Source organism: Sturnira hondurensis, unplaced genomic scaffold (genome assembly GCF_014824575.4).
Source record: "Sturnira hondurensis isolate 20B ecotype Veracruz unplaced genomic scaffold, ASM1482457v3 Scaffold0022566, whole genome shotgun sequence".
Lineage (NCBI taxonomy): Eukaryota > Metazoa > Chordata > Mammalia > Chiroptera > Phyllostomidae > Sturnira > Sturnira hondurensis.
In genome coordinates, this window is record NW_028095197.1 from 7,012,711 (window position 1) to 7,036,462 (window position 23,752).

Genomic DNA, 23,752 nt, shown 5'->3' on the forward strand with positions numbered 1-23,752 from the left:
TAAAAAAATAAATTAGAAACAAATTGTGTGGTATCCATACAATACCAGCAATAAAAAGAAATGAGCAATTGGTAAATGCAAAAACATGGGTGAATCCCAGAATAATTATGCTGAGTGAAAGAAGCCAGATAAAAAAGAATATATGCTATATTATTTTATTTATATAATTTTTAAAAAATGTTTTCCAACTTTATTAAGGTGTAACTGACATATAACATTGTGTAAGTTTAAGGTGTACCACACAATGATTTGAAATGTAATGATTACCATCATAAGGTAAGTTAACACATCAATCCCCTTGCAAAGTTATAATTTTTTGTGGTAAGAACTTTTAAGATTTACTCTCTTAGCAACTATCAAATATACAATGATTTGCTAAATGAGAGGCTGTCTGCTCTTGAACTATAGTCACCATACTATATATTATGTCCCCAAAACTAATAAGTGGAAGTTTGTACCTTTGACCACCTTCATGCATTCCCCTCAACAACCCCTGGCCTCTGGAAACTACCAATCTGCTCTCTGTTTTTATGAATTTGTGTTTTTTAGATTCCATAGACAAGTGAAATTATACAATATTTGTCTTTGTTTGACTTATTTCACTTAGTATAATGCCCTCAAAGTTCATCCACATTATCACAAATGGCAGAATTTCCATCTTTTATGGCTGAATAATATTCCATTGTGTATAGATACAATACCACATTTCCTTTATCTGTTCATCTGTTGATAGACAATTAGGTTGTTTATATGTCTTGGCTAGTGTAAATGATGCTGCAGTAAACATGGGTGTGTAAATATGTCTTTTTTTAAATAACTTTTATTTTTTAAATTTTTTTAATTTTTAAAATTTAATTATTGTTCAAGTACAGTTTTCTGTCTTTTACTCCCATCCCAGCCCACCCACCCAGCCTCCCCCTTAGTTGTTGTCCATGTGTCCCCACCTCCCCACCTCCCTCCCATTTCCATCCCCCTTAGTTGTTGTCCATGTGTCCTTTATACTAGTTCCTGTAAATCCTTCCCCTTTTTCTTCTGAAATTCCCTCCCCTCTCCCTTCTGGTCACTGTCCCCCTGTTCTCTATTTCAGTGTCTTTGTTTTTATTTTGCTTGCTTGTTTGTTTTGTTGTTTAGCTTCCTGTTAAAGATGAGATCATATGGTATTTGTCTTTCACTGCCTGGCTTATTTCACTCAGCATAATGCTTTCCAGTTTCATACATGCTGTTGCAAAGGGTAGGAGCTCCTTCTTTCTTTCTGTTGCATAGAATTCCATTGTGTATATGTACCATAATTTTTTGATCCATTCATTTACTGATGGTTACCTAGGTTGCTTTCAGCTCTCGGCTATTGTAAATTGTGCTGCTATGAACATTGGGGTGCATATGTTCTTTGGGATTGGTGTTTTAGGGTTCTTAGGATATAATCCCAGCAGTGGAATTGCTGGGTCAAAAGGCAGGTCCATTTTTAGTTTTCTTAGAAAATTCCATACTGTTTTCCACAGTGGTTGTAACAGTCTGCAATCCCATCAACAGTGGATTAGGGTCCCCTCTTCTCCACAACCTCTCTAACACTTGTTTGTTGCTTATGATGGCCATTCTGACCGGTGTAAAGTGGTATCTCATTGTGGTTTTAATTTGCATCTCTCTGATAGCTAGTGATACTGAGCATCTTTTCATGTGTCTCTGGATCTTCTGCATATCCTCCTTGGAGAAATGTCTGCTCAAGTCCTTTGCCCACTTTTTAATTGGGTTGCTTGTCTTCTTGGAGTGGAGTCATGTAAGTTCTTTGTATATTTTGGAGATTAAACCCTTGTCTGAAGTATCATTGGCAAATATGTTTTCCCATACAGTTGGTTGTCTTTTTATTTTAATACTGTTTTCTTTAGCCGTGCAAAAGCTTTTAATTTTGATGAGATCCCATTTGTTTATTCTTTCCTTTATGTCCCTTGCTCTAGGGGACATATGAGTAAAAAAGTTGCTGTATGAAATATCTGAGATTTTCTTGCCAGTGTTCTCCTCTAGGACTTTAATGGTGTCATGGCTTATATTTTAAGTCTTTTATCCACCTTGAATTTATTTTGGTGTATGATATAACTCGGTGCTTGAGTTTCATTTTTTTACACGTAGCTGTCCAGTTCTCCCAACATCATTTGTTGAAGAGGCTATTATTAGTCTATTTTATGTTGCTGCCCCCTTTGTCAAATATTAATTGGCCATAGAGATTTGGGTTTATTTCTGGGCTCTCTGTTCTGTTCCATTGGTCTATGCGCCTGTGTTTATGCCAGTACCAGGCTATTTTGATTACAGTTGCCTTGTAATACAGTTTGGTATTAGGTATTGTGATCCCTCCTACTTTGTTCTTCTTTCTCAAAATTGCAGCTGCTATTCGGGGTCGTTTATGGTTCCATATAAATTTTTGAAGTGTTAGTTCTATGTCTGTGAAATATGCCATTGGTACTTTAATAGGTATTGCATTGAATCTATAAGTTGCTTTGGGTAGTATGGACATTTTGATGATGTTAATTCTTCCAATCCATGAACACAGTATACGTTTCCATTTGTTTGTGTCTTCCTTGATTTCTTTCTTCAGTGTTGTAGTTTTCTGCATATGTCTTTTATGTCCTTGGTTAGGTTTACCGCATCCAACAATACATTAAAAAGATCATTCACCATGACCAAGTGGGATTCATCCCAGGGATGCAAGGATGGTTCAATATTCGCAAATCAGTAAATGTAATACATCATATAAACAAAAGCAAAGACAAAAAAATCACATGATCATATCAATAGATGCGGAAAAAGCTTTTGATAAGGTACAACACCCATTTGTGATAAAAACACTCAGCAAAGTGGGAATAGAGGGTGCATTCCTCAATATAATAAAGGTCATATATGAGAGACCTACAGCCAACATCATACTCAATGGGCAAAAACTAAAATCTTTTCCACTAAGATCAGGAACAAGACAAGGTTGCCCACTTTCACCACTTCTATTCAATATAGTATTAGAAGTTTTAGCTACAGCAATCAGACGAGAAAAGGAAATAAAAGGCATCCAAATCAGAAAGGAGGAAACAAAACTATCACTGTTTGCAGATGACATGATAGTGTACATGGAAAATCTTATAGACTCTACCCAAAAACTGCTCAACCTAATAAATGAATTTGGCAAAACAGCAGGATACAAAGTCAATAACCAGAAATCAAAGGCATTTTTGTATACCAACAATGAAAAAGCAGAAGCAGAAATCAAGAAAAAAATTCCATTCGATATAGCAAAAAGAAAAATAAAATACCTAGGAATAAATATGCTTTAAAGAGAGTGATTTTATTTCTGTTGGATATACATTCAAAGTGGAATTGCTGTTCTTATGTCAGAACCATACTGCTTTGATTACTATAGCTTTGTAATATAGTTTGAAATCAGGAGGTTGTGATGCATCCAGTTCTGTTCTTCTTTGTCAAAATTGCTTTGGCTATTTTGGGTCTTTCGTGGTTCCATACAAATTTTAGGATTATTTTTCTATTTCTGTAAAAAATGTTATTGGCATTTTGATAGGGATTGCATTGAATCTATAGGGAGCTTTGGGTAGTATGGATGTCTTAATAATGTTAACTTTTCCAGTATGTGAACATGGGATATCTTTCCATTTATTTGTGTTTTCTTTGATTTTTTAATTAATGTCTAAATGCACTTGATCATGGTGTATAATTTTTTTAATGTGTTGTTGAATTTAGTTTGCTACTATTTTGTTGAGAAATTTTGCACCTATGTTCATCAGGAATATTGGCCTGTAGTTTTCTTTTCTTATCTGGGTTGGGTACCAGGGTAATGCTGACCTTGTAGAAGGAGTTCCAGAGTGTTATCTCCTCTCTCTCAAAGTTCTTTTCTAAACATAGTTCTCAAATTTGTCTTATTTCTCTGCTTTCTTGTCTTTCCATGGCTTTCTCTCTCAACTTAATGGCAAGAAAATTGCAGTCATCTGGAGCAATAATCTTGGGTAAGAAGATATCGTCTTTAATCTCAACTTTGTCTCCAGGCAGGATTCAGTTGGAAATACTTACTGAGCCTAGTATGCTTAAGTTCTTAATTGTATCTCTTCCTCTTTAGTTTCTAAAAGTAATGTGCTTTTTCAGTCCTTTGATAACCCAAATTTCTCCATACTCCTTTTCATTTCTGCTTATAAACTGGACAGTTTTCCTAGTTCAACTCTTTCTTTTAATACCTTGTCAAAGGCAATCAACACAAATAGTTTCAGTCTTTCTAACCACCTCCCTTAGAGCTATATAGCCTCAGCAGACACATGGTCTGTCTTCAGGTTTTACCAAAATCTTTACTACTAGTGTGATTGCCATATTTTCAGCCTTTTCTATCAGTTTCTTACCACCCACCCATCCCCAATGGCTAAGCCAGTACCACACATTTTAGACTTTTGTTAAAGCAGCACCTCACTTCAATAATGGAGTGATTAAGAGGTTAGCTTCTAGCCCTGACTGGTGTAGCTCGGTGAATTGAGCTTGGGCCTGTGAAGCAAGAGGTCACTGGTTCAATTCCCAGTCAGGGCACATGCCTGGGTTGCGGGCCAGGTCCCCAGTGGGGGAAACGTGAGAGGCAACCACACATTGATGTTTCTCTCCCACTCTTTCTTCTTCCCTTCCCCTTTCTCTAAAAATAAAAATAAAAAAAATTTTAAAAAGAGGTTAGATTCTAGAACTGGTTCAAACCTGTCTCACCTCATTAGTAGCTAAATGACTTTAGGCAAAATACTTTTCCACTCTTTATCAAGTTCCTCATCTATTATTAAAAGAGAGGTATTATACATATTAAATTAAATAATATATGTGAAGTACTTAGCACAGTTCCTGGAACTTAATTAATATTTAATATATTTTAATTATTAGCATATCCCTTTAAAATCCCACGACTATCTCCCACTGGGCTTTCTTTTCTGTTCTGTTCACTACTGCCTAGAGCCTATAAACTACAGCCATGTTAGGCCCCCTCACCCTTCAAAAAGAGAGAGAAGCTTTTTGAGAGATAAGGCTCCAAAAGGCAGAACTGAAGTAGCATATGCCTTGGATGTTAATTCTTTTTTTTTTTATTCCTAGATTTTTCTGTTTTTAGGAGGCATGTGTTTTATCCTAGCAATTGGGCATGGCATTTGGGAGAGCAAGAAAGGCTACTACTTCCAGAATTTTCTGCCATGGAAAGAATATGTCTCTTCATCAGTTGTCTCTGCCATCTTCGTATTCTGGTCGTACTTCATTATCCTCAACACCATGGTGCCTATTTCACTCTATGTCAGGTAGGCTTCTTTGATCACTTTGGGTTACAGGTAAAGGAGCTGACTTTATAATTCACGATTAATTCCCCAACTAGAGAGTGAATTTTTAGAAAGCATAGACTGTGTGCTCTTTAACCTACGACTTTCCACAGTGCCTGGTGGACAAAACATGCTGAGAAATATCTATAGATTGCATAAATGTTTTCCATACCCAGAATACTGTATTAGAAACCATACAGATTATACAAAAAGAAAATTGTCCCTGTCCTCAAATAGCTTATAATGTAAATGACTAAATAAGACATACAAGCACATGGAATAATTGCAAAAAATACACACAAACTTTGTGATGCTGAAGCATAAGCCAGGAAACCCATACTTTATCAATTAGAGTCCAAACATTCATTTGTAAATCAGAACTCAGAATGCATTTGCCCATAGAAACAATGGAGAAAATGGTAGGCAGGTGTAATTGTGACCTATGTTCTGGTTCCTAAAAGTTGGAGAAGGGAAGAAGAAGGATGTTTCCTTCCCCCTTTTCATGAGCACCTTGGACAGATATTGAAATAAGTGAAAGAAGTCTTTACTTTACTCTGATCTTCTTTATCTATTTCAACATTTCTTCTCACATACACATACCCCAACACATTTTTGCATCCTTTTTTCCAGGTTTCCTAAACCCTGTACTGTGGCATTCCAATCTGAAAAGTACCCTATCTAAGTGATCTTACAAATTTAACAGATATTTGTTGGGTGCTTACTATGTTTCAAGCACTATATTAGGTGCTAGAGAAAGAAACATGAGTAAGACAGCCCTTTCTTTTAAATAAGCTTACAACAAAGCCATGGAAAGAAACAGATACACAAAGAAATACTTATGGTACAATGTAAAAAAATTATGCAATAGAAATATGTATGTGAGTGCTATGGGAAACTTGAAAAGGAATGGATTAGCTCTGCCTGGAAAACCTTAGGTGTTTATAGGAAAAGGTAATAATCAAACTCATAATTGAGAAAAGAGTGGAATTCACCAAGTAGAAAATAAGAATATTGCAAGCAGAAAGATTAGCATGTGCAAAGGTCTTAAGGTGTTTTTAAAGCTTTATCTGGACATAGAACAGTGAATAATCTAGACTAAGATGTTAGATGGTAGTTTAGGTTCAGATCCAGGACACCTTTGATGTAAAGCCAAGGAGTCTGGATTTTATCCTGAAAACAACAAAGATCTTTGTAAGGAAAGAATTGATGTGATTAAATTATTCTGTTTCGAGGGGTTGCTGTTGTGGCTGGTACAGTGAAGGAAGGGAGGCCACAACAAGTAAGAGTCAAAAATGTGGGCCTGAGCACCTCCTCCCTCAACTCAAACAAAAAATCTATGTTGCTCAATGCAGCCATCTCAGGGGTTACTAGTGAAGTGATCTAAAGTAACACAGATTAAGTACAAATGAATGATAATAGGAAGAAGGCCCCTTAAAAGTCTCTACTGTTTTCAAATGAAGATGCTTGTTAACCAGAAAGCATCTATAAGGCATGTTATTTGGAAGAGAAGAGGAATGTGACAAAGGCAACAGGGAGAAAAGGTCAGATGAAATAAAGACAAGGCTATTAGGTGGAGAAGCTAGCTGCACAGGTATCTCTGCCCTGAAATTCATCAGAGGGTCAGCTCCTGTAAGCTTTTCTGATTTTCACTGATCCTTCCCTTCCGAAACAAAGAAGCTCCCCCACCCCACCAATGGATTTACATGATAGCAGCAATAATTATCTAATTAAGCCTAGGCAACCTTTTATTAGCTCTTAATTCTGCCTTGCATTACTGCAGAAGTTCAAAACGTGTGACTTTTCCTAGATATGTTTTGGAAGAAGAAATAGAGAAAGGGGAAATGCCCCAGCAAAAGTGATCAAGTGTATCTGGATCCAGATGGCAGTGTCCTTTGTGATAATGGTCACAGTTAAACGTACAGGGGGTTGGCTGATGGCAGGGGTGCTATGATCCAAGATTGGTTGATTGTAAGTTCCCAAGGAAGACACTCTGATAGGATTTTCAGGTGCCTGCCTTGACCTACCACAGGGCTGGTAAGGAAACCAGGATAATGTATTTGTTTGTCCTGCTCTGACCCAGGACCCTTCTTTTCTTGCTTTCTCCTTAGTGTTGAGATAATAAGATTGGGCAACAGTTGGTATATCAACTGGGATCAGAAGATGTTTTATGCCCTAAAGAACACACCAGCACAGGCTCACACCACGACCCTTAATGAGGAGCTTGGCCAAGTCAAATACGTGTTCTCCGACAAAACAGGAACCCTGACTCAGAACATCATGATTTTCAACAAATGTTCTATTAATGGGACATTATATGGTATGCATGTCTTCCTGCTTTCCCTGAGTCCTGAGAGCTACTTTGCAGATTGTTTTCAAGACTAATCAAGCTCTAAGTCTATATGCTTCTGAAATTCACATTTGCCTCTTATTCTCATAGCTTTCTCTGTTCATTAAGCATAGATCACTTACGCCATTCAGCTCTATTCAAAAAAGTATTTATTTAGTACCTTGTAGATGCAATCCATTGTGTTAGACACTGGACATACCAACATATATAAACTTAATCTCTGTCCTCAAGGAATTTCTAACATCCTGGGAATGTCAGTTCACTCTCATATTAAATCAGGTAGAGCAACCAGCATTTTACTGAAGATGCTAATTTCTGATTCTCCCCCAGACCAATAAACATCTTGAGAGAAGCCACCAAAGTGTAGTCAAGAGTTTGCTCAGTGTCTCCCATGCCCAATTCCTCATTTGTTTCCTACCTTATTCATAAGTTTGTTTTTGTGATAGTGGCCCAATGTGTGTGAGTATTCATGTCTGGTGCACTAACTAGCAGAGGAAGACAATCACATCTAAAAAGCTAGAGCACCTGGGGTGTTTTCCTGGGATGATGAAAAAGCTCTGAAACTGGAGAGATGTGGTAGCGGTGCGACGCTGTGAATGCACTACATGCCCCTGTGAATTTCACCTCAATTTTAAAATAATTTAAGATTTTAAATTTAAAAAAATGCCCAAGCACTCCAATATTTCCAATTATCCTTGCCAAACAAGGTTTCATATGTATAAACTCTGAAAGCTTATTTTTAGATGAATTGATTTGGGTGAAGGTCTTATTCTCTGGCTTATCGTTAGAGCTTACCATATACTGGGTAAGGTTGAAAAGGGTCATGAGTGTTTCTGTGCTTGGCCTCAGACTGCCTTCCACCCCCATTCTGTCTGTACTATCCACTGACCTAGAATCCTAAACATTCTAGCCCTATTTTCACATCTCTTCTAGGTAACTTTTCTAATTGGAGGGCTTCCTGAGGTAAGAAGTTTCTCATAGATCCAGTGACAAACTTCCAGTGTCACTGCATTCACACTTAAGGGAGAAGAGTTAAAACCCAAGCAGATACCTTCTTACCACTGGCTTAGGGACTGGAACTTACTGTAACACTGAGGGCTAAATGGCCTGAGTGCAAGTCTGTGATGATAAAATCAAAAGAAATAAGCTTTTAAAAACCCTCCTTTAAATTACTATATAACCCAGGAATTCCATTTCTAAGTAATACCAAAAAAAATTGAAGACAGGATTCAATGATAGATATATGCTAGTGTTAATTGCAGTACTGTGCACAATAGCCCAATAGTAGAAGTAAACCACCTGTGCATCAACAGATGAATGGATAAACAAATTGTGATATACCCATATAATGGAATATTATTCAGTCATAAAAAGTAATGAGATTCTGACACATGTTACAACATGGATGATCTTGAAACATTATGCTAAATGAGATAAACCCAATGCCAAAAAGGAAGCCTCTGCCCCTCCCAAAGCCAAAGCCAAAGCCAAAGCCAAAGCAAAGGCTTTGAAAGCAAGGACAGCATTGCTAAAAGGCATCCACAGCTGCAGAAAGAAAAGAAGATCCATACACCACCCACATTCCAGTAGCCAAAGACTCTGTGGCTCCGAAGGCAGCCTCAATATCCTCAGAACAGCGCCCCCAGGAGAAACAAGCTTGAGCACTATGCCATCATCAAGTTCCCCTGACCGCCAAGTCAGCCATGAAGAAGATGGAAGACAACAATGCACTTGTGTTCATTGTGGATGTCAAGGCCAACAAGCACCAGATCAAACAGTCTGAGAAGAAGCTCTATGATATTGACATGGCCAAGGTCAACGCCCTGATGAGGCCTAATGGGGAGAAGAAAGCATATGTTCAACTGGCTCCAGACTCTGATGCTTTGGACGTTGCCAACAAAAACTCAGTCCATCTAGCTAATTCTAAATATTAGAAAAAAGTTATACTATAAAAAAATAAAGAAACCAGACACAAAAGGAAATATTCTATGATTTTATTTATATGCAATATCTAAAATAGGGAAATTTATAGAGGCAGAAAGTACATTAGAGGTTATCAGGGGTTGGCAATAGGGAGCAATGGAGCGTTTCTGTTTAGGATGCCGAAAAGTTTGGGAAATATAATGATGATTGTTGCACAAATTGTGAATGTAATTAATGCCACTTAATTGTACACTGAAAATGTTTAAAATGGCACATTTCATTATATATATTTTACCACAATAAAAAAAAAAGTTAAACCTTTCTTTAAAACCTTGTCAAGTCTCTGCTCTGTTTACTCACCAACAGGTGTTGTCTATGACGAAAATGGACAGAGGGTGGACGTCTCCGAGGTGAGTGGTCGCAGCTCCCTGAGGAGCGCCTGTGGGAGCTAAGCGAGCGGCATCTTTAACACAAGTTGGAGCTCCCTTAGTCCCTAAAATATTAAAGCTTTTATTGGTCCGTAATATCAGAAAGCATTATATAAATGACCTGTGTTGATTTGAAGAGATTTGGGTGTGTGTTTTAAAATGAAAATAGTGTTATTGGGGTTTTTTTCTGTTTAAAAAATAATCTGCCCTGTCTGAGTGACTTATTTGGTTGGCACACCATCCCGTGCGCCAAAAGGTAGCAGATCCGATTCCTGGTCACAGCACATACCTAGGTTGTGTGTTCGATTCCTGGTCGGGGTCCATACAGGAGGCAACTGATCAAAGTTTCTCTCTCACATATGTTTCTCTCTCCCTCTCTTCCTCTCTCTCTAAAATCAAAAACCACATCCTCAAGTGAGGGTATAATCATCATCATCATCTATGCTCACTATTAAAAAGTTCAAACAGTAGGAAAATGTATGCAGAAAGAAGTTTAAATCACTCAATCCCATTTAGATAACCAATGTAAATATGCTCTTCATGTGCATGTATTCACATGAATATACATCTAGATATGATTGGTTGATAGTTGAGAAAGAGATAAAGGGAGGGAGGGAGGAAAGAGCCATAGAATATATGCTATTTTTAGCCTCTTTTTATTTACTTGACATTATATTGTGTCCTCTTTCCATGTCAGTAAAATCTGCATCATCATCTCAAATGAGTGTTGTATCCAGTTGTATTATGTACCTCAGTTTAACCAAGCCCTATCTTTATTCCATTTCCTTTTGCTCTTATAAATAACCTGTGGTAAACACCCTGATACATAATTTTTGTCTCTTGTTCTGATAATTATTTCCTTAGAATAAAGGCTTAGAAGTGAAGTTGGTTGGTCAAAGGGTAGCCACATTTTTAATGCATTTAATATTATATTACCATATTTCCCTCCAGATAGATTGCATCAGTATGTAATCCCACCAAAAACATGAGAATTCCTTTTTTTCCCATATCTTTGTCAGTACTAGATATTAACAGTGTTTTAATCTTTAGAAATTTAATTAGTGAAAAATGATGTCATTTAATTTACCTTTCTTTGATTACTAATCAAATCAAGTTGAGTCATTTTTATGTGTTTATTTTCCTTCCCCTTCCCAATCACTTCATTACCCATTTATACTTATTTTGTGAATTGCCTGTTCATAGTCTTTGCCATTTTTTCTTATTTAAAAGTGTTTTTATATAGTAAAAATAACACCTCTTCCCTTGCCTGCCACATTCCAATTATTTTTTCTGTTTTTGTCTTTTGACTTTTGTTTATTTTTTTTCTGTGTAAAAGTTTTTAATTTATGTAATCAAGTCTATCAGTCTTCTTTCTTTATAGCTTCAGGATTTGGGACATACACAGTTGTCCTAACCTACACAATTATAAAACTATCTCCCTGTTTATTCTTCCTATCTCTAGCTGGTCATTTTACTATTTGCTTCAGTGTTGGATTGATCTCAGCTTTTGTTCATGGCTGTGATTTTAAGTGTCCCTTCATAGGGCTTCATCTGTTATGGATACTCCTCGCCTATTCCTTTCCTGCTGGAACCAATTCCAAGCCCTTAGCCACTTGATTTATGCAGCACTTGGCTAACTCAAGCTCCCAACTCCTGCCTCACCTCTATATCAATGATTTTCAACCAGAGTGCTGCAAAAATTTTTTAAATATGCAATAGCTGACAGTTTAGTCAGAGGCACTAACATCTTTTTCTTTAGATTGTCAAATTAAAAAATGACAACAACCAACACAGCAGTAGCCATCCAGTGTGAATGTCCTATCTTGAACCATAAATATGTAGGCCATATAATAGAGTTACAGCTTCTTGGTCACATCACATAATAATGTTGCATCTGATTCATTAATTCTTGGTACCAGAAATCCTTATGTACAAGTGCAGTCACCTGATATTTTACAAAGTCACTTTGGAGCAAAAAGGGTAGGTCGTTATTAGTATTTTTTTGTAAATCAATAAAAATTATACCTATTTTTGTTAGATTGGCAAAAAATATAAGTTGTTTTGGTGTTCACAGAATTTTAGTGATTAATTTATGTGTTCGATGAGATGCTAAGGTTGAAAATTGCTGCCCTGTATCCATCCAAAGAGATTGGGAAGGGGAAATAAAACCAGTGTTTTGCCTTAACTCCTCCTCCAGGAAGATTGCTAATGACCTTGGGTATATAAACAAAGTTATAGCTTCTAGGGGGTAAACTGTTGCTCTTGCCCCTTCCTCCTCCTTCCACTACTGATTGACTGTAGCACATTTTCAGCTTGATCGTTTCTGAGCATCTTTGTTCATGAGCATCTTCGTTCTCTTGTAAACAAATTTAACTACAACTTCATTTCTTCATGAAAACACTTTTGCCCTGGCTGGTGTGGCTCAATGGATTGAGCACTGGCCTGTGATCTGAAGGGTTGCTGGTTCAATTCTCTGTCAGGGCTCATGTCTGGATTGTGGGCCGGGTCCCCAGTTAGAGGTGTGCAAGAGGCAACTGATTGATGTATCTCTCATACTGATGTTTCTCTCCCTCTCTTCCCTCCCCTTCCCTCTTTCTGAAAATAAATAAATAAATAATTTTTAAAAAATGCTTTCTTCTCCCTGCCTTGATTGAAACACGACTTTCCCTCCATGTCTTTCACTGCATATACCAAAAGCCCAAAGGTAATGTTTTCATTATTCTTCACCACTTTTAAACCACAGGTCTCTTGTGTAATCTTTCTTCCTGTGGTACACACGACTTCTGGCTATACTCTTAACTCCTCTTGTCATTGACACCTACAAGTCTTGTGGCTTCTTCACCTCATTCACTGAGGAATTTTTTTAATCTTTTAAAAAAATATTTCTTATTGTTGTTCAAGTGCAGTTGTCTCTGTTCGCCCCCATGCTCCCTCTGCTCCACCCATTCTTCCTCCCAACCTCCCACTCTCCCACTCTTTAGCTTTGTCCGTGAGTCCTTTATACATGTTCCTTGATGGCCCTTCCCCTGTTTTCCCCCATTATCCCTCTCCCCCCTCCTCTCCAGTTACTGTCACTTTGTTCTTTATTTCAGTGTCTCTAGTTCTATTTTGCTTGCTTGCTTGTTTTGTTGATTAAGTTCCACTTCTAGGTGAGATCATGTGGTATTTGTCTTTCGCCACCTGGCGTATTTCACTTAGCATAATGCTCTCCAGATCTATCCGCAAGGGTGGTATCATATTCACAAATCAATAAGTGTAATACATCACACAAACAAAATGAAAGACAAAAATTACATGATCATATCAATAGATGCAGAAAAAGCACTTGATAAGGTACAGCACCCATTTATGATAAAATCACTTAGGAATTTTAAACTAGGAAAACATTTTCCCTCTCTATCCAATCCCTGCTGTAATCTTGGGTAGTATTGGCTTCTTAATGGGTGACCCATCATCACAGATGCTGTCAGATATCTGAAAGAATATGTCTCTCAGTGGACTCCTTGGACTCAAAAAAGTCCATATCCACAATTTACACATTGTACCATCGAGAATTGTACTGCCCTGAAACTATAAACTCCCTTGTCATGTTCTCTAATCACAAACCTTATTCCCCCAGCTCTCCTGGTATTTGACTCCTGGTATGCCCGCTTTCTTCTCTCAGGAAGATTTTAAATCCCTCAGCTCTCCTTTTTCTCCAGTCTATCAATCCCTTGTGACTTTACTTCCATTCCTATATTGCTCCAATCTGTACTCAAAGCCATAGGCATTCTAAATACATTAGTAGCCCTCTTTTCCTCCCTTTAATCACCCAACAAATCTTGACCTTGAATTATTCAAGCCATCTTCTCTTCTCTGTTTCTAATGTAGAGTGCCAAGCACTTTGTGGCAATCACAAGCCATTACAAATTCAGAGACTCCACCTCTTCTGGGCTTAGTTGTCATTGGATAATTTTTACCTGTTTGTGATCAGCTTAATTCTTAATTGTCCATTTAAGCTATTCCAAAATTCACTGCCCTCAGGCCTTCTACCACACCCTCTTCTCTCCCCAGTATGCAGCAGATAATACCACCTTCTACTTTTCTGAGAAAAATCCAAACTATCAGCTAAACACCTTTTTCTATACATACATCAGAACCTACCTTTACCTCTTTTTGTTCAGTCCCCAAAAGAAGTATCACTGTTTTTTTTAATACTAATCTCTTAATATATTCTGATTCTATCCTTTCCCACTTCTTATGGAACCTCAGTCAGTCTTGTATTCCCTTTATTAATACCTGAAACGTACTTCCTAATGACTCTTTCCACTCCACTCAACCCTTTTCTTACTTTAATAAATGATTACTACATCCATACAATGGAATACTATTCAGCAATAAAGAAATAAACTATCTCCCTGGACAGGTGGCTTAGTTGGTTGTAGCATCATCTCATACCCCAAAAGGTTGAAGGTTTGATTCCCGGCCAAGACACATACCTGGGTTGCGGGTTCAGTCCCTTATCAGGGTACATGTGGAAGTCAGTCAGTCGTTTTTTTTTTCTCTCTCATCTCTCTCTCTCTCTCTCTCTCTCTCTCTCTCTCTCTCTCTCTCTCTTGTCTCTGATTGCTTTTGCTCATCTCCTTGGCCATAGGTGCTACTGTTCCCTAGGGCTCTGTTATTTTGCCTCCTCTCTATCTGTATATCTCCCTGGATAATCCCATGTATTTGCATGGCTTTACCTACCACCTACTGACTGAGGACCTCCAGATCCGTATATCCAAGTACTCTTGATAGCTCCCTCCCCATCCATGGCTAAGGCTAAATGGACCCAATTAGGAAATATAGTTCTTAACTCTTTCACTCCTCATAGCCACATTACATCAGTTCTAGCTCCATATGTTTTTAAACTGTCCCCTTAATTTGATATATATTGTCACTACTTTATCATTTATTTTGTGGATTACTGAATGGCTTCCTAACTGGTATCCCTGCTTCTCATGTTGCTAGTTCGAACATATTCTCCATACTACCACCACAGGACTTTCTCTGATACAAATCTCACTGTGTCACTCTCAGCAGAAAATTGCAGTGACTCCCTATTGCATATAAGATGCTAATGCAGGATCAGCTTCATGCCTGCCTCTTAATTTATCACTCATCACTCACCAACTTTCAGTTTTAGAGAACATTCCAGTGCCAGTACAAGAGCCCAATTATAGAAAAGCCTTGGAGGGTGCAATATAATGATTTATCTTAAATTACTGAACCCACAAACTTCTCAGAGTTCACAACCCTGTGGTTGCCCAGGTCTAGGGCTTGCCTCTAGACCTAACCATACTTCCTCACAGCTATGACAAAACTCCTTCTAGATGGGATGTGGAAAAGAGCCCATAGAGCTCACTAGAATCTTCTCTAACCCCAACATAAAACCAGCATGACAGTGGTGTCTGTACTTGACATATTGAGGGGCAGCCCAAGTAATGTCACAACTACAAAGGCCTGGAGGAGTATCCTTGGGAGGTCTGGTATGGGCCAGGGAAATCTGTTAATATCACAGTCCAGGGTGGTGATAAGAGAGCCTCAGAGCCAAATTAAACCAGAAAAAAAAAATGTTTATCCAGGGTGGCTTCCATTAGCCTAGCTGAAATGGAGAATGAGAGTCATGTCTATGTCATAGCCAGAGAAATTGTAGTAAATATTAGGCCCAAAGATTGAGGGAAAGTCAAGGACCATGCAGGCTAGAGGCAGGAAGGAGTCAGGTATGCTGCCAGGTCAAGTAAATGGTTCGAAATGAAATCTGGACCAAGTGCTATGTACTGAAGATGCCTTACAATGCAGCCTTGGCCCTGTCTTGCAGTGTTCCTCTCTAGCCCCCTTGTGGATTTAAATAGGAGTAGTGTAACACAGCGACATCACTGATGCGATGTCATAGTGATGTCAGGACTCAGTTTGATTCCCAGCTCCCCAAATCAGGCAGAGGATTGCCAGAGACAAGACTTTTCCCCATGCCATTTACTAATGGGGAGCAGTCACCCCTTCATATCCTCATGTCTGATTTGGGTTTGGGACTTGAAAAAGTAGAGACTGAAGCTAGCCATTGGTCATTCAGGGTAGTGGGGCGGGGGGTGGGGGTAGAAAGGGAGTAAGCAGGGCCTGCCAAGCAGCGCTCAGCTTGTCTCCTATGGGATGGACCTTTTCTGGCCAAATGAAAGATGGTCCAGATCAAAGCTAAAAATGCCTTCGAAAGCAGCACAGGGTCTCCTCCATTTATCTTGCGTTTCTCTTCCCATCCTCCTAAGAGTTCTTACTACATTACAGAAATTGCTCCCACATTGACCTTTTACTACAAAGTGTCAAGCTGCTGCTGAGAAGTTTGTTCTGGCTTATGTGTTCCAGAAAACAGCACAGGTCAGCTTCTCCTACAACAAACTGGCTGACCCTAAGTTTTCATTTTATGACAAGACTTTGGTGGAAGCCGTGAAAAAGGGAGATCGCTGGGTGCACTTGTTTTTCCTCTCACTCTCGTTGTGTCATACTGTGATGCCAGAGGAGAAAGTGAAAGGTGAGGAGAAACCTGAGGCCTTGTGGATTGAGAATATGTCATAGAGTCTAGGCTGGTTGGAGGTGGGGGTGGTTTGATATCATTTGTAATGACTTTATCTGTGAAAGAACCTTCTAATAGGAAGTGTTCCGCAGCAATGGAATGGAGAGTCATTAAGTAGTGAGCTCCTAGTCAGTGGAGATATTCAAGTAAAAAGCAACCTCTTGGTCTTAAAAAGATTCAGTCAGTGGTTAGGGGTCAAACTTTGTGCTGCCTAGGGAGCTTCTGATCTTGAGACCCTGGGGTGTTCTGTGATAGAGTCCATCTGGATTGTTCCCAAGATCAGCCCCACGGTCTCTGACAAGACTTCCTGAAGGTCGAATAGGGTTGTCCTTCTGTAACTCCGCAGGAAGGTGCCCCCACATATTCTAATTTCTCTAATAACCAAACACAGGTGGGGCAGCAGTAGGCTGACAGTTGCGACGACATGAAACACAGACTTTATTCTTGTATTATTATTTATTTATTATTGCATTATTTTCCATACAAACAACTCTAAATCTGCTGCTGCCTCACCTGTATAACTGTATCATCCCTGAATTTATCCAAACCTTTTTTAGAAATGATGAGAAATGATTGATTATAAATGAAGAAGACCCTTTTCTTAGCAAACAGTAATTTAGGCAGCCAAATAAATCACATTATTTAAAGTTAATGGGCTCTTCATATAAAACAGCTATTAATAACACCTTATATCTGTGTATTACCGTAGTTTTGTAAATTGCTTTCATTTCTATCATCCCCCACAAAGCTCACGACAGCCCTCTGAAATAAGCAGAACACGGAAAATGATCCCAGGTTTGAAGGAAACTGAAGCTGAAAGAGATTAAATGACTTGCCTAAAATTCTGTAGCTAAGAATGGCAGAGATGAGATAAGAACCCAAATTTCATGTCTCATGACCCCTGAGCTCCTATCGCACCACAGGTCCTTCCAGGCCCAATATTTTAACAAGCTGCTGTTGCTTGGAAGTCTGTGTTTCGTGTCCTCACAACGGTCAGCCTCACAAACATGTCCATGTTTGGACATGTCTGTTTACTACCTTGAATGACAAGGTAGGACACATGCTAGAAAATAGTCTTATTGTCCCATAGATATATCTTATGAACAACTTTTTAAAAATTAAGTTGTCCTCCAGAAGAGAAATAATCCAAAATAATCCACTCAGGTTGTGGGGACATTCTGAAAGAGGAGCTCAAGAAATGTCTTGAGTAAAACCAGAGTGAAAGGCTGGCTCAACCAAGCCAGTCGCTTAGCTTCTCAAGGTCAGGGTTTCAAAGGTGACAACAGTCATTCATACAGATTTTAAATTGTTTATTAAACCATCCATATTATTATCTTTTAGTGGTATTTATTTAAAGTTTGGCCAGTCTTGTACAAGAGCACTTTATGCAGGACCATCTGCATGAGACTCACCCAGGAGATTTGTTAAAAATTCTGTTCCTTGAGCCCTCCTCCCAGACTTTGTGATTCTGGGCTCAGTAAGCTTGGGTAGGGCCAAGGGATCTGCATTTTAACAACCCCCCCCCACCCCTGAGCCATCTTTACCCAATAAAGTTGTACAGTAACTGCCTATGTTTTGTTCATCTGTATGTATTGCATGTACCACGTTCCTCCGTAATACTAACTCAGGTCTGTGAAATGAGTTGAAAATATTGGGAAGAAAAGAACTGACTTATTCTATACAACTTGGCCTTTTATGACCAAACCATAAGAAATTTTTTAAGAAAAATGTCCCTTCTTGGGCTCCATTTTTATTTATGCCATTTGGTGGTCAGTGTCACTTCTACGTAGACTTCAGCTGCCATCTCTGTGGGCTCTGATTGCCCAATTCTCTCCTACCAGGTGAGCTGGTGTACCAGGCTCAGTCCCCAGATGAAGGCGCCCTGGTCACTGCTGCCAGGAACTTTGGCTTTGTGTTGCGTTCCCGTACGCCCGAGACCATCACAGTAGTCGAAATGGGGGAAACCAAAATCTACCAGCTGCTGGCTATTTTGGACTTCACCAATGTGCGCAAGAGGATGTCTGTGATTGGTGGGTACCCTCCTAGTGGATTCTCTCCCATTTTTTGTCTTTTATATACTTTTACACATTGACTTTCTCTTCAATCTACATACAGATGTTGTCTGCCATCCACATGCCTCCTCACAGGTACTGTGTCTCAAATACAAACACAGGGCCAGTCCCACTTTCTCTGTCACATGTCTTCATATCATCTTGTATACACGAGTGAGGGCTTTCTACTATATGCCAGGACCCTTCTTTATATTCCTGGGTAGTGGCTTGTAAGAACGCTGAAAGCTAAGAACAGAATAAATGCACAAAGCCTGAACTTAAAGTAAAAGATGGGGGCAGAAATATAGGGGAAATTTTTACTATCTTTTTCTCAATTAGTTTGAGTCATTCTTCATCCTTGGTCCTTACTAGGTATGAGTCTTGTTATGCAACTTGAACTTGAGAAGCTAAAAGTGATTCTGCATCAGAGTCTTCCACAGGTGATATTGAACCCATGGAAGAACTGGTTCCATATGGTCCTCTCTCACTCGTACCAGCCTTTACCATATCCATTATCCTGTATGGCTACTCACTGAGTGTTTATTCCCCAAATATATTGGAAACAAATGTCATGGGAACAGCCTCCTGCCATCTGTCAGTGGCCCAGACAAGTTCTTATAACAGTGGGCCTATAGGTTACTTTGCTTGATTTGCTTATCCTTAGTGAGGACACCTGAAGGTCGGGTACTGTTGTTCTGCAAGGGAGCAGACACCATCCTTTGTGAGCTGCTTCATCCATCCTGTACCTCCCTCAGAGACGTGACCATGGAACATTTAGATGTAAGTGTTTATAGGTTGTGGGGGAGGGAAGCTGTGGGTGGTTCTGTGTGTCTTGATATGTGTCCACATGTGCCCCTTTTTCAGTGTGTTTCCAAATGAGATTTGGTGTCCTTGTCTCTTTAATTGACAGAAGACTAAAAACTACCTCATTTTGTGATATTCTCATTGACCACATTGTCAAGGAGTTGGATGGCATAGATCCATGGAGCATGACAAGGATTGTGTGCATGGTAGCACTCATCACAATCAGAATAGTTCTCCCTTCAATCCCTTGCTCTGGAGGTCCTATGGTCAAATCTAGAATCTGCCTCAGAATAGGACCTGCTGGTATAGGAGGCCCCCACCCCACCAACCATGATGAGAACAGGTTGTTTTTAGGGAATGGAGCAGAAAGCACTAGGCCTAAGCTGTTTAGGGGACTGTTACCTATTATCTACAGAATTAGAATCCCCAAGGGTACCTCCCCGCTACCTACCCACCCTACTTCCACCCTCTAGGACTTAAGACATATCAGGAAGAGAGAATGGCTCCAATCTGCTGGCAGTAGAAAGGAAAACCAGATCCATATTCTCTGGGGCTTCTCCCATTATACCTGGATCTATAGAGGGTTGGGGGAATAGGACAGGGAATGCAATGAGGAAAGGGCAGATCAGGAAAGTATTTTAAAGAGAAAATCGATGAGGGAAAATGTGATTAGGCCATTTTAGCTTGACTCTTTATTAACACGTAGTCAGAAATCAAAGAACAAATGGCTGATAAGCACATGAATGATTTTTAGTGTCATTAGCCATTAGAGAAATGCAAATGAAAACCATAGATACTACTTCAAACCACTAGAATACCTAAAATAACAAAGGTGACCAGGCAGTAATAAGTATTAGTAAGGAAATGGAGGAATCTTAACCTTCTTACATTGCTGATGGGACTGTAAAATGCGGCAGCCATTTTGGAAAACAGTCAGGCAGGTCCTGAAAAATTTAGTCATACAGTTATCATATGACCTAGCAATTCCACTATGCATATTCCCATATTCTGTGTGGTTTCTGACCACACAGAAACTTGTACATGAATGTTCACAGCAGCACTATTTACAGTAGCAAAAAAGTAGAAAGAACCCAAATGCCTGTCAGTGGATGAATGTATATCCATACAATGAATTATTCAGTCACAAAAAGGGCAAATGTACTGACATGTAGTACAGTATAGATGAACCTTGAAAACACTGTGCTAAGTGAAAGAAGCCAGTCCCAAAAAGCCATGCATTGCATGATTTCATTTATATGAAATGTCCAGAATAGGCAAGTCTGTAGAAACAGAAGGTAGGTCACTGGTTGCCAAGGGCTGGAGAAAAGGGAATGGGAATGGCTGCTAATAGTTGTGGGGTTTCTTTTAGGGGATGATGAAAATGTTCTGGAATTAGATAGTAATGATGGCTGTACAACTTTATGGATAAATTTTTAAAAAACACTAAATTGGTTCCACTTGTAAGTGAGATCATATGGTATTTGTCTTTCACTGCCTAGTTTATTTCACTTAACATAACAATCTCCAGTTTCATTCATGATGTTGTGAAGGGTAGGAGCTCCTTCTTTATTTCTGCTTTGTAGTGTTCCATTGTGTAAATGTACTACAGTTTTTTAATCCACTTATGTACTGCTGGGCATTTAACCAGACACATTGAATTAAAGAACAAATTGACCGTAACCAGAGGGGAGAGGGGAAGGTATAAATGGGGGAAAATAGGAGAAGGGCCATCAAGGAACGTGTATAAAGGACACATGGACAAAGCCAAAGGGGGTAGGTTTGAGGATGGGAGGCGGGGATGGGTGGGGTTGGGGGCCCAGGAGGGGTGAGAGTGGAGACAACCATACATGAACAATAATAAAAATAAAAATAAAAAACACTGAATTGTATACTTTAAAAGGCTGAATTTTATAGTATCTACATTATATATCAAGAGTTTTTAAAAGTTGGTTGTGTCCCACACAGGATGGCTCTTAGTCTTCCCAGAGACCACAGCATTTCTTATGGGCTAGTCTGAAAACTCTTATCTTTTAATTTTCCAGAACACGTGAATTAGGTTCTCTTCTCAGAGAGCATTTCCACAGACTGGCTGCAGAGGGGGTCATAAAACTGTTAGATCTTTCAGCCTGCTCCCTACTACCATCCTTAACAGAAACCCACAGTGGAGCCTACCTGTACTACAATTAACCACTGATGGTAAACCTAGGAGTCAAGCTCCAAAAACCCGTTGATACAGAAGCACAGTTCCAGGTCATCTAGAGCAAGGAGCAGCCAACAGGCCTTACAAAAACAAGTGACAGTCAGGATTTGGCCCCAGGGTCCTAGTTTGCCAACCAGAAAAGAAAAAGAGAAGGGGCAAGTAAGAAATACTGCTAACACAGGCCGCTAAATTATTTGTTGAAGGATTGGAAATTTGTCAGTGTATTGTTAAGCTTGCCAACTCCTGTTATCAGTATCCTATGGAAAATCAGTTTCTGCCGTATCCTTTCCTTTCCAAGAAGTCTCTAAGATCTCGCAGGCTTGTTTCATAGCTTCACCTGCCCATAGTACAAAGGTTCCCTGTGTAACTCCCGAGCGTTTGACGTTAGCTCTGTGGCATTCTCTACATGTGCTTCCTTATGTTAATTTCACCTGACAGCTAACATCAGACACTCAGGAGTTACACAGGGAACCAAGATCAAAATATTAAGATGATAAGTTCTCTTTCTCTTTGTTCTTATAATGCCAACGTGAATTTTTTCGAAGCTCATTATAACAACGATCCTGTAAAATTGTTATTCATGAGCAATTCCCAGTACCAAAATCTGCTTCTAGTGCGCCATCAGATGGATATGAGTTTTACCCTAAACCACTCACATTCTCACCCAGCCCTCCTGTGACCAAGAGTATACTTCTGCAAGCTAGCTAGTTATGATTAGACTATATCTTTGTGGCCAAGGACCAAAAAGATGCTAGCTCACCCAGAAAGCATTTCAGCAGTGATGTCACTAACACTGCTGAGTAGACCAGCTATAGACAAACACATGATGTGTGTGCTATTTGAAATGCCCGTTGAACACCTGATGAAGAAAAGCAGAGACAGAGGAAAATAAAATGAATGTACGCTTGTAAAACATAACAATATTGTGGATTATTTTTTATAACAATTCCTTTTTTCTTTTTTACTTCCTTTGTTCTCATATTATAGACATTATTATCCTCTCTGTAGGAGGTGAATTATTATCCCAATTTTACAAGACAGAAATCTAGAAGGCTTGGTTTTTTCCAGGGTCACACAGCAAATTACCTAACTACGGGTAGAAGCTAAAGTCTTCTAAAACCTTCTGTCTGTCAGAAGTGTTCTCAAACTTTGCCCCCAGCTGTGCTGGCCCAATCTGTAGGACATTTTGCTGAGAGAGTTCAACAGTTGTTTTCTGATGAGGCTAACCATTAAACCCTATCTCACAGGCAGACAGGACCTGTGGGGTCAGTCTGCTGCTCTCTGAACTCAGCCCAAACCCAGCCCAGGCCCACTCAGCGCATACATGTCTTTCAGGAATTTGCCAGGGAGGGCCTTCGCACCCTCCTTGTGGCCTACCGAGAATTGGACAATTCATTCTTCCGTGACTGGAGCAAGAAGCACAGTGAAGCCTGCTTATCTTTGGAGAATCGGGAAAATAAAATATCAACTATCTATGAGGAGATCGAAAAAGACTTGATGGTTAGTGTGAGGAAGCCGGGGACAGACTGGGGGCTCCCTGGGGATGGCAGTCAGCAGACTGAGCAGGGCTCTGAGAGTGGCTTCCAGCAAATCAGTAGGTTCAGGCTCTCTCTGGACACTGGACACTGGAATCCAAGCTAAAACAGGATATCCTGGGTCTTTGAGTTCCACAAGTAACAAAAAATACACCAGTCTAAATTGCATCTTTCTGGCAGTGTTTCTTATCCCACAGCTGCTCGCAGAAACTAAGTAATCTGGGAGAAATCACAATCTGAATAATGTACAGATTAGATAATCCAGAATTAATTGATGGAATACTCAAGACAAAAGTATTCACTCATTCATTTGACATATTTATTAAGGGCCTCCTCCTGCATGCCAGGCACTATTTTAAATCCTGACTACATAGCAGTAGACAAAATAGGCCAAAAAGTGATGTACATAGTATGTTAGATGGTGAAAGTGCTGTGGCAGAAAGTAAAACCAGAAAGAAACCTGGGGAGTGTCAGCATGCGTGTGTGTGTGTGTGTGTGTGTGTGTGTGTGTGTGTTTGAAGAGGGCCAAGCATAGCTTCATAGTCTTCACTGTGACC

The 23,752-nt window shown here is 39.3% G+C and overlaps 1 protein-coding gene and 1 pseudogene across 5 annotated transcripts in view; both read left to right on the forward strand.

The window, feature by feature from the left end:
• The window catches only part of LOC118979763 (phospholipid-transporting ATPase FetA-like), a 104,325-nt gene that overhangs the window by 68,717 nt on the left and 11,856 nt on the right, over positions 1 to 23,752 (forward strand). For all 5 annotated transcript variants that reach the window (XM_037035996.1, XM_037035992.1, XM_037035995.1 and 2 more), the window contains 7 exons: positions 5,107 to 5,303; positions 7,430 to 7,638; positions 9,958 to 10,001; positions 16,398 to 16,563; positions 18,447 to 18,635; positions 19,321 to 19,436; positions 22,996 to 23,160. In XM_037035996.1, coding sequence (XP_036891891.1) covers positions 5,107 to 5,303; positions 7,430 to 7,638; positions 9,958 to 10,001; positions 16,398 to 16,563; positions 18,447 to 18,635; positions 19,321 to 19,436; positions 22,996 to 23,160 — 1,086 coding nt within the window. The remainder of the gene's footprint in view (positions 1 to 5,106; positions 5,304 to 7,429; positions 7,639 to 9,957; positions 10,002 to 16,397; positions 16,564 to 18,446; positions 18,636 to 19,320; positions 19,437 to 22,995; positions 23,161 to 23,752) is intronic.
• LOC118979830 (60S ribosomal protein L23a-like) lies at positions 7,920 to 9,725 on the forward strand (annotated as a pseudogene).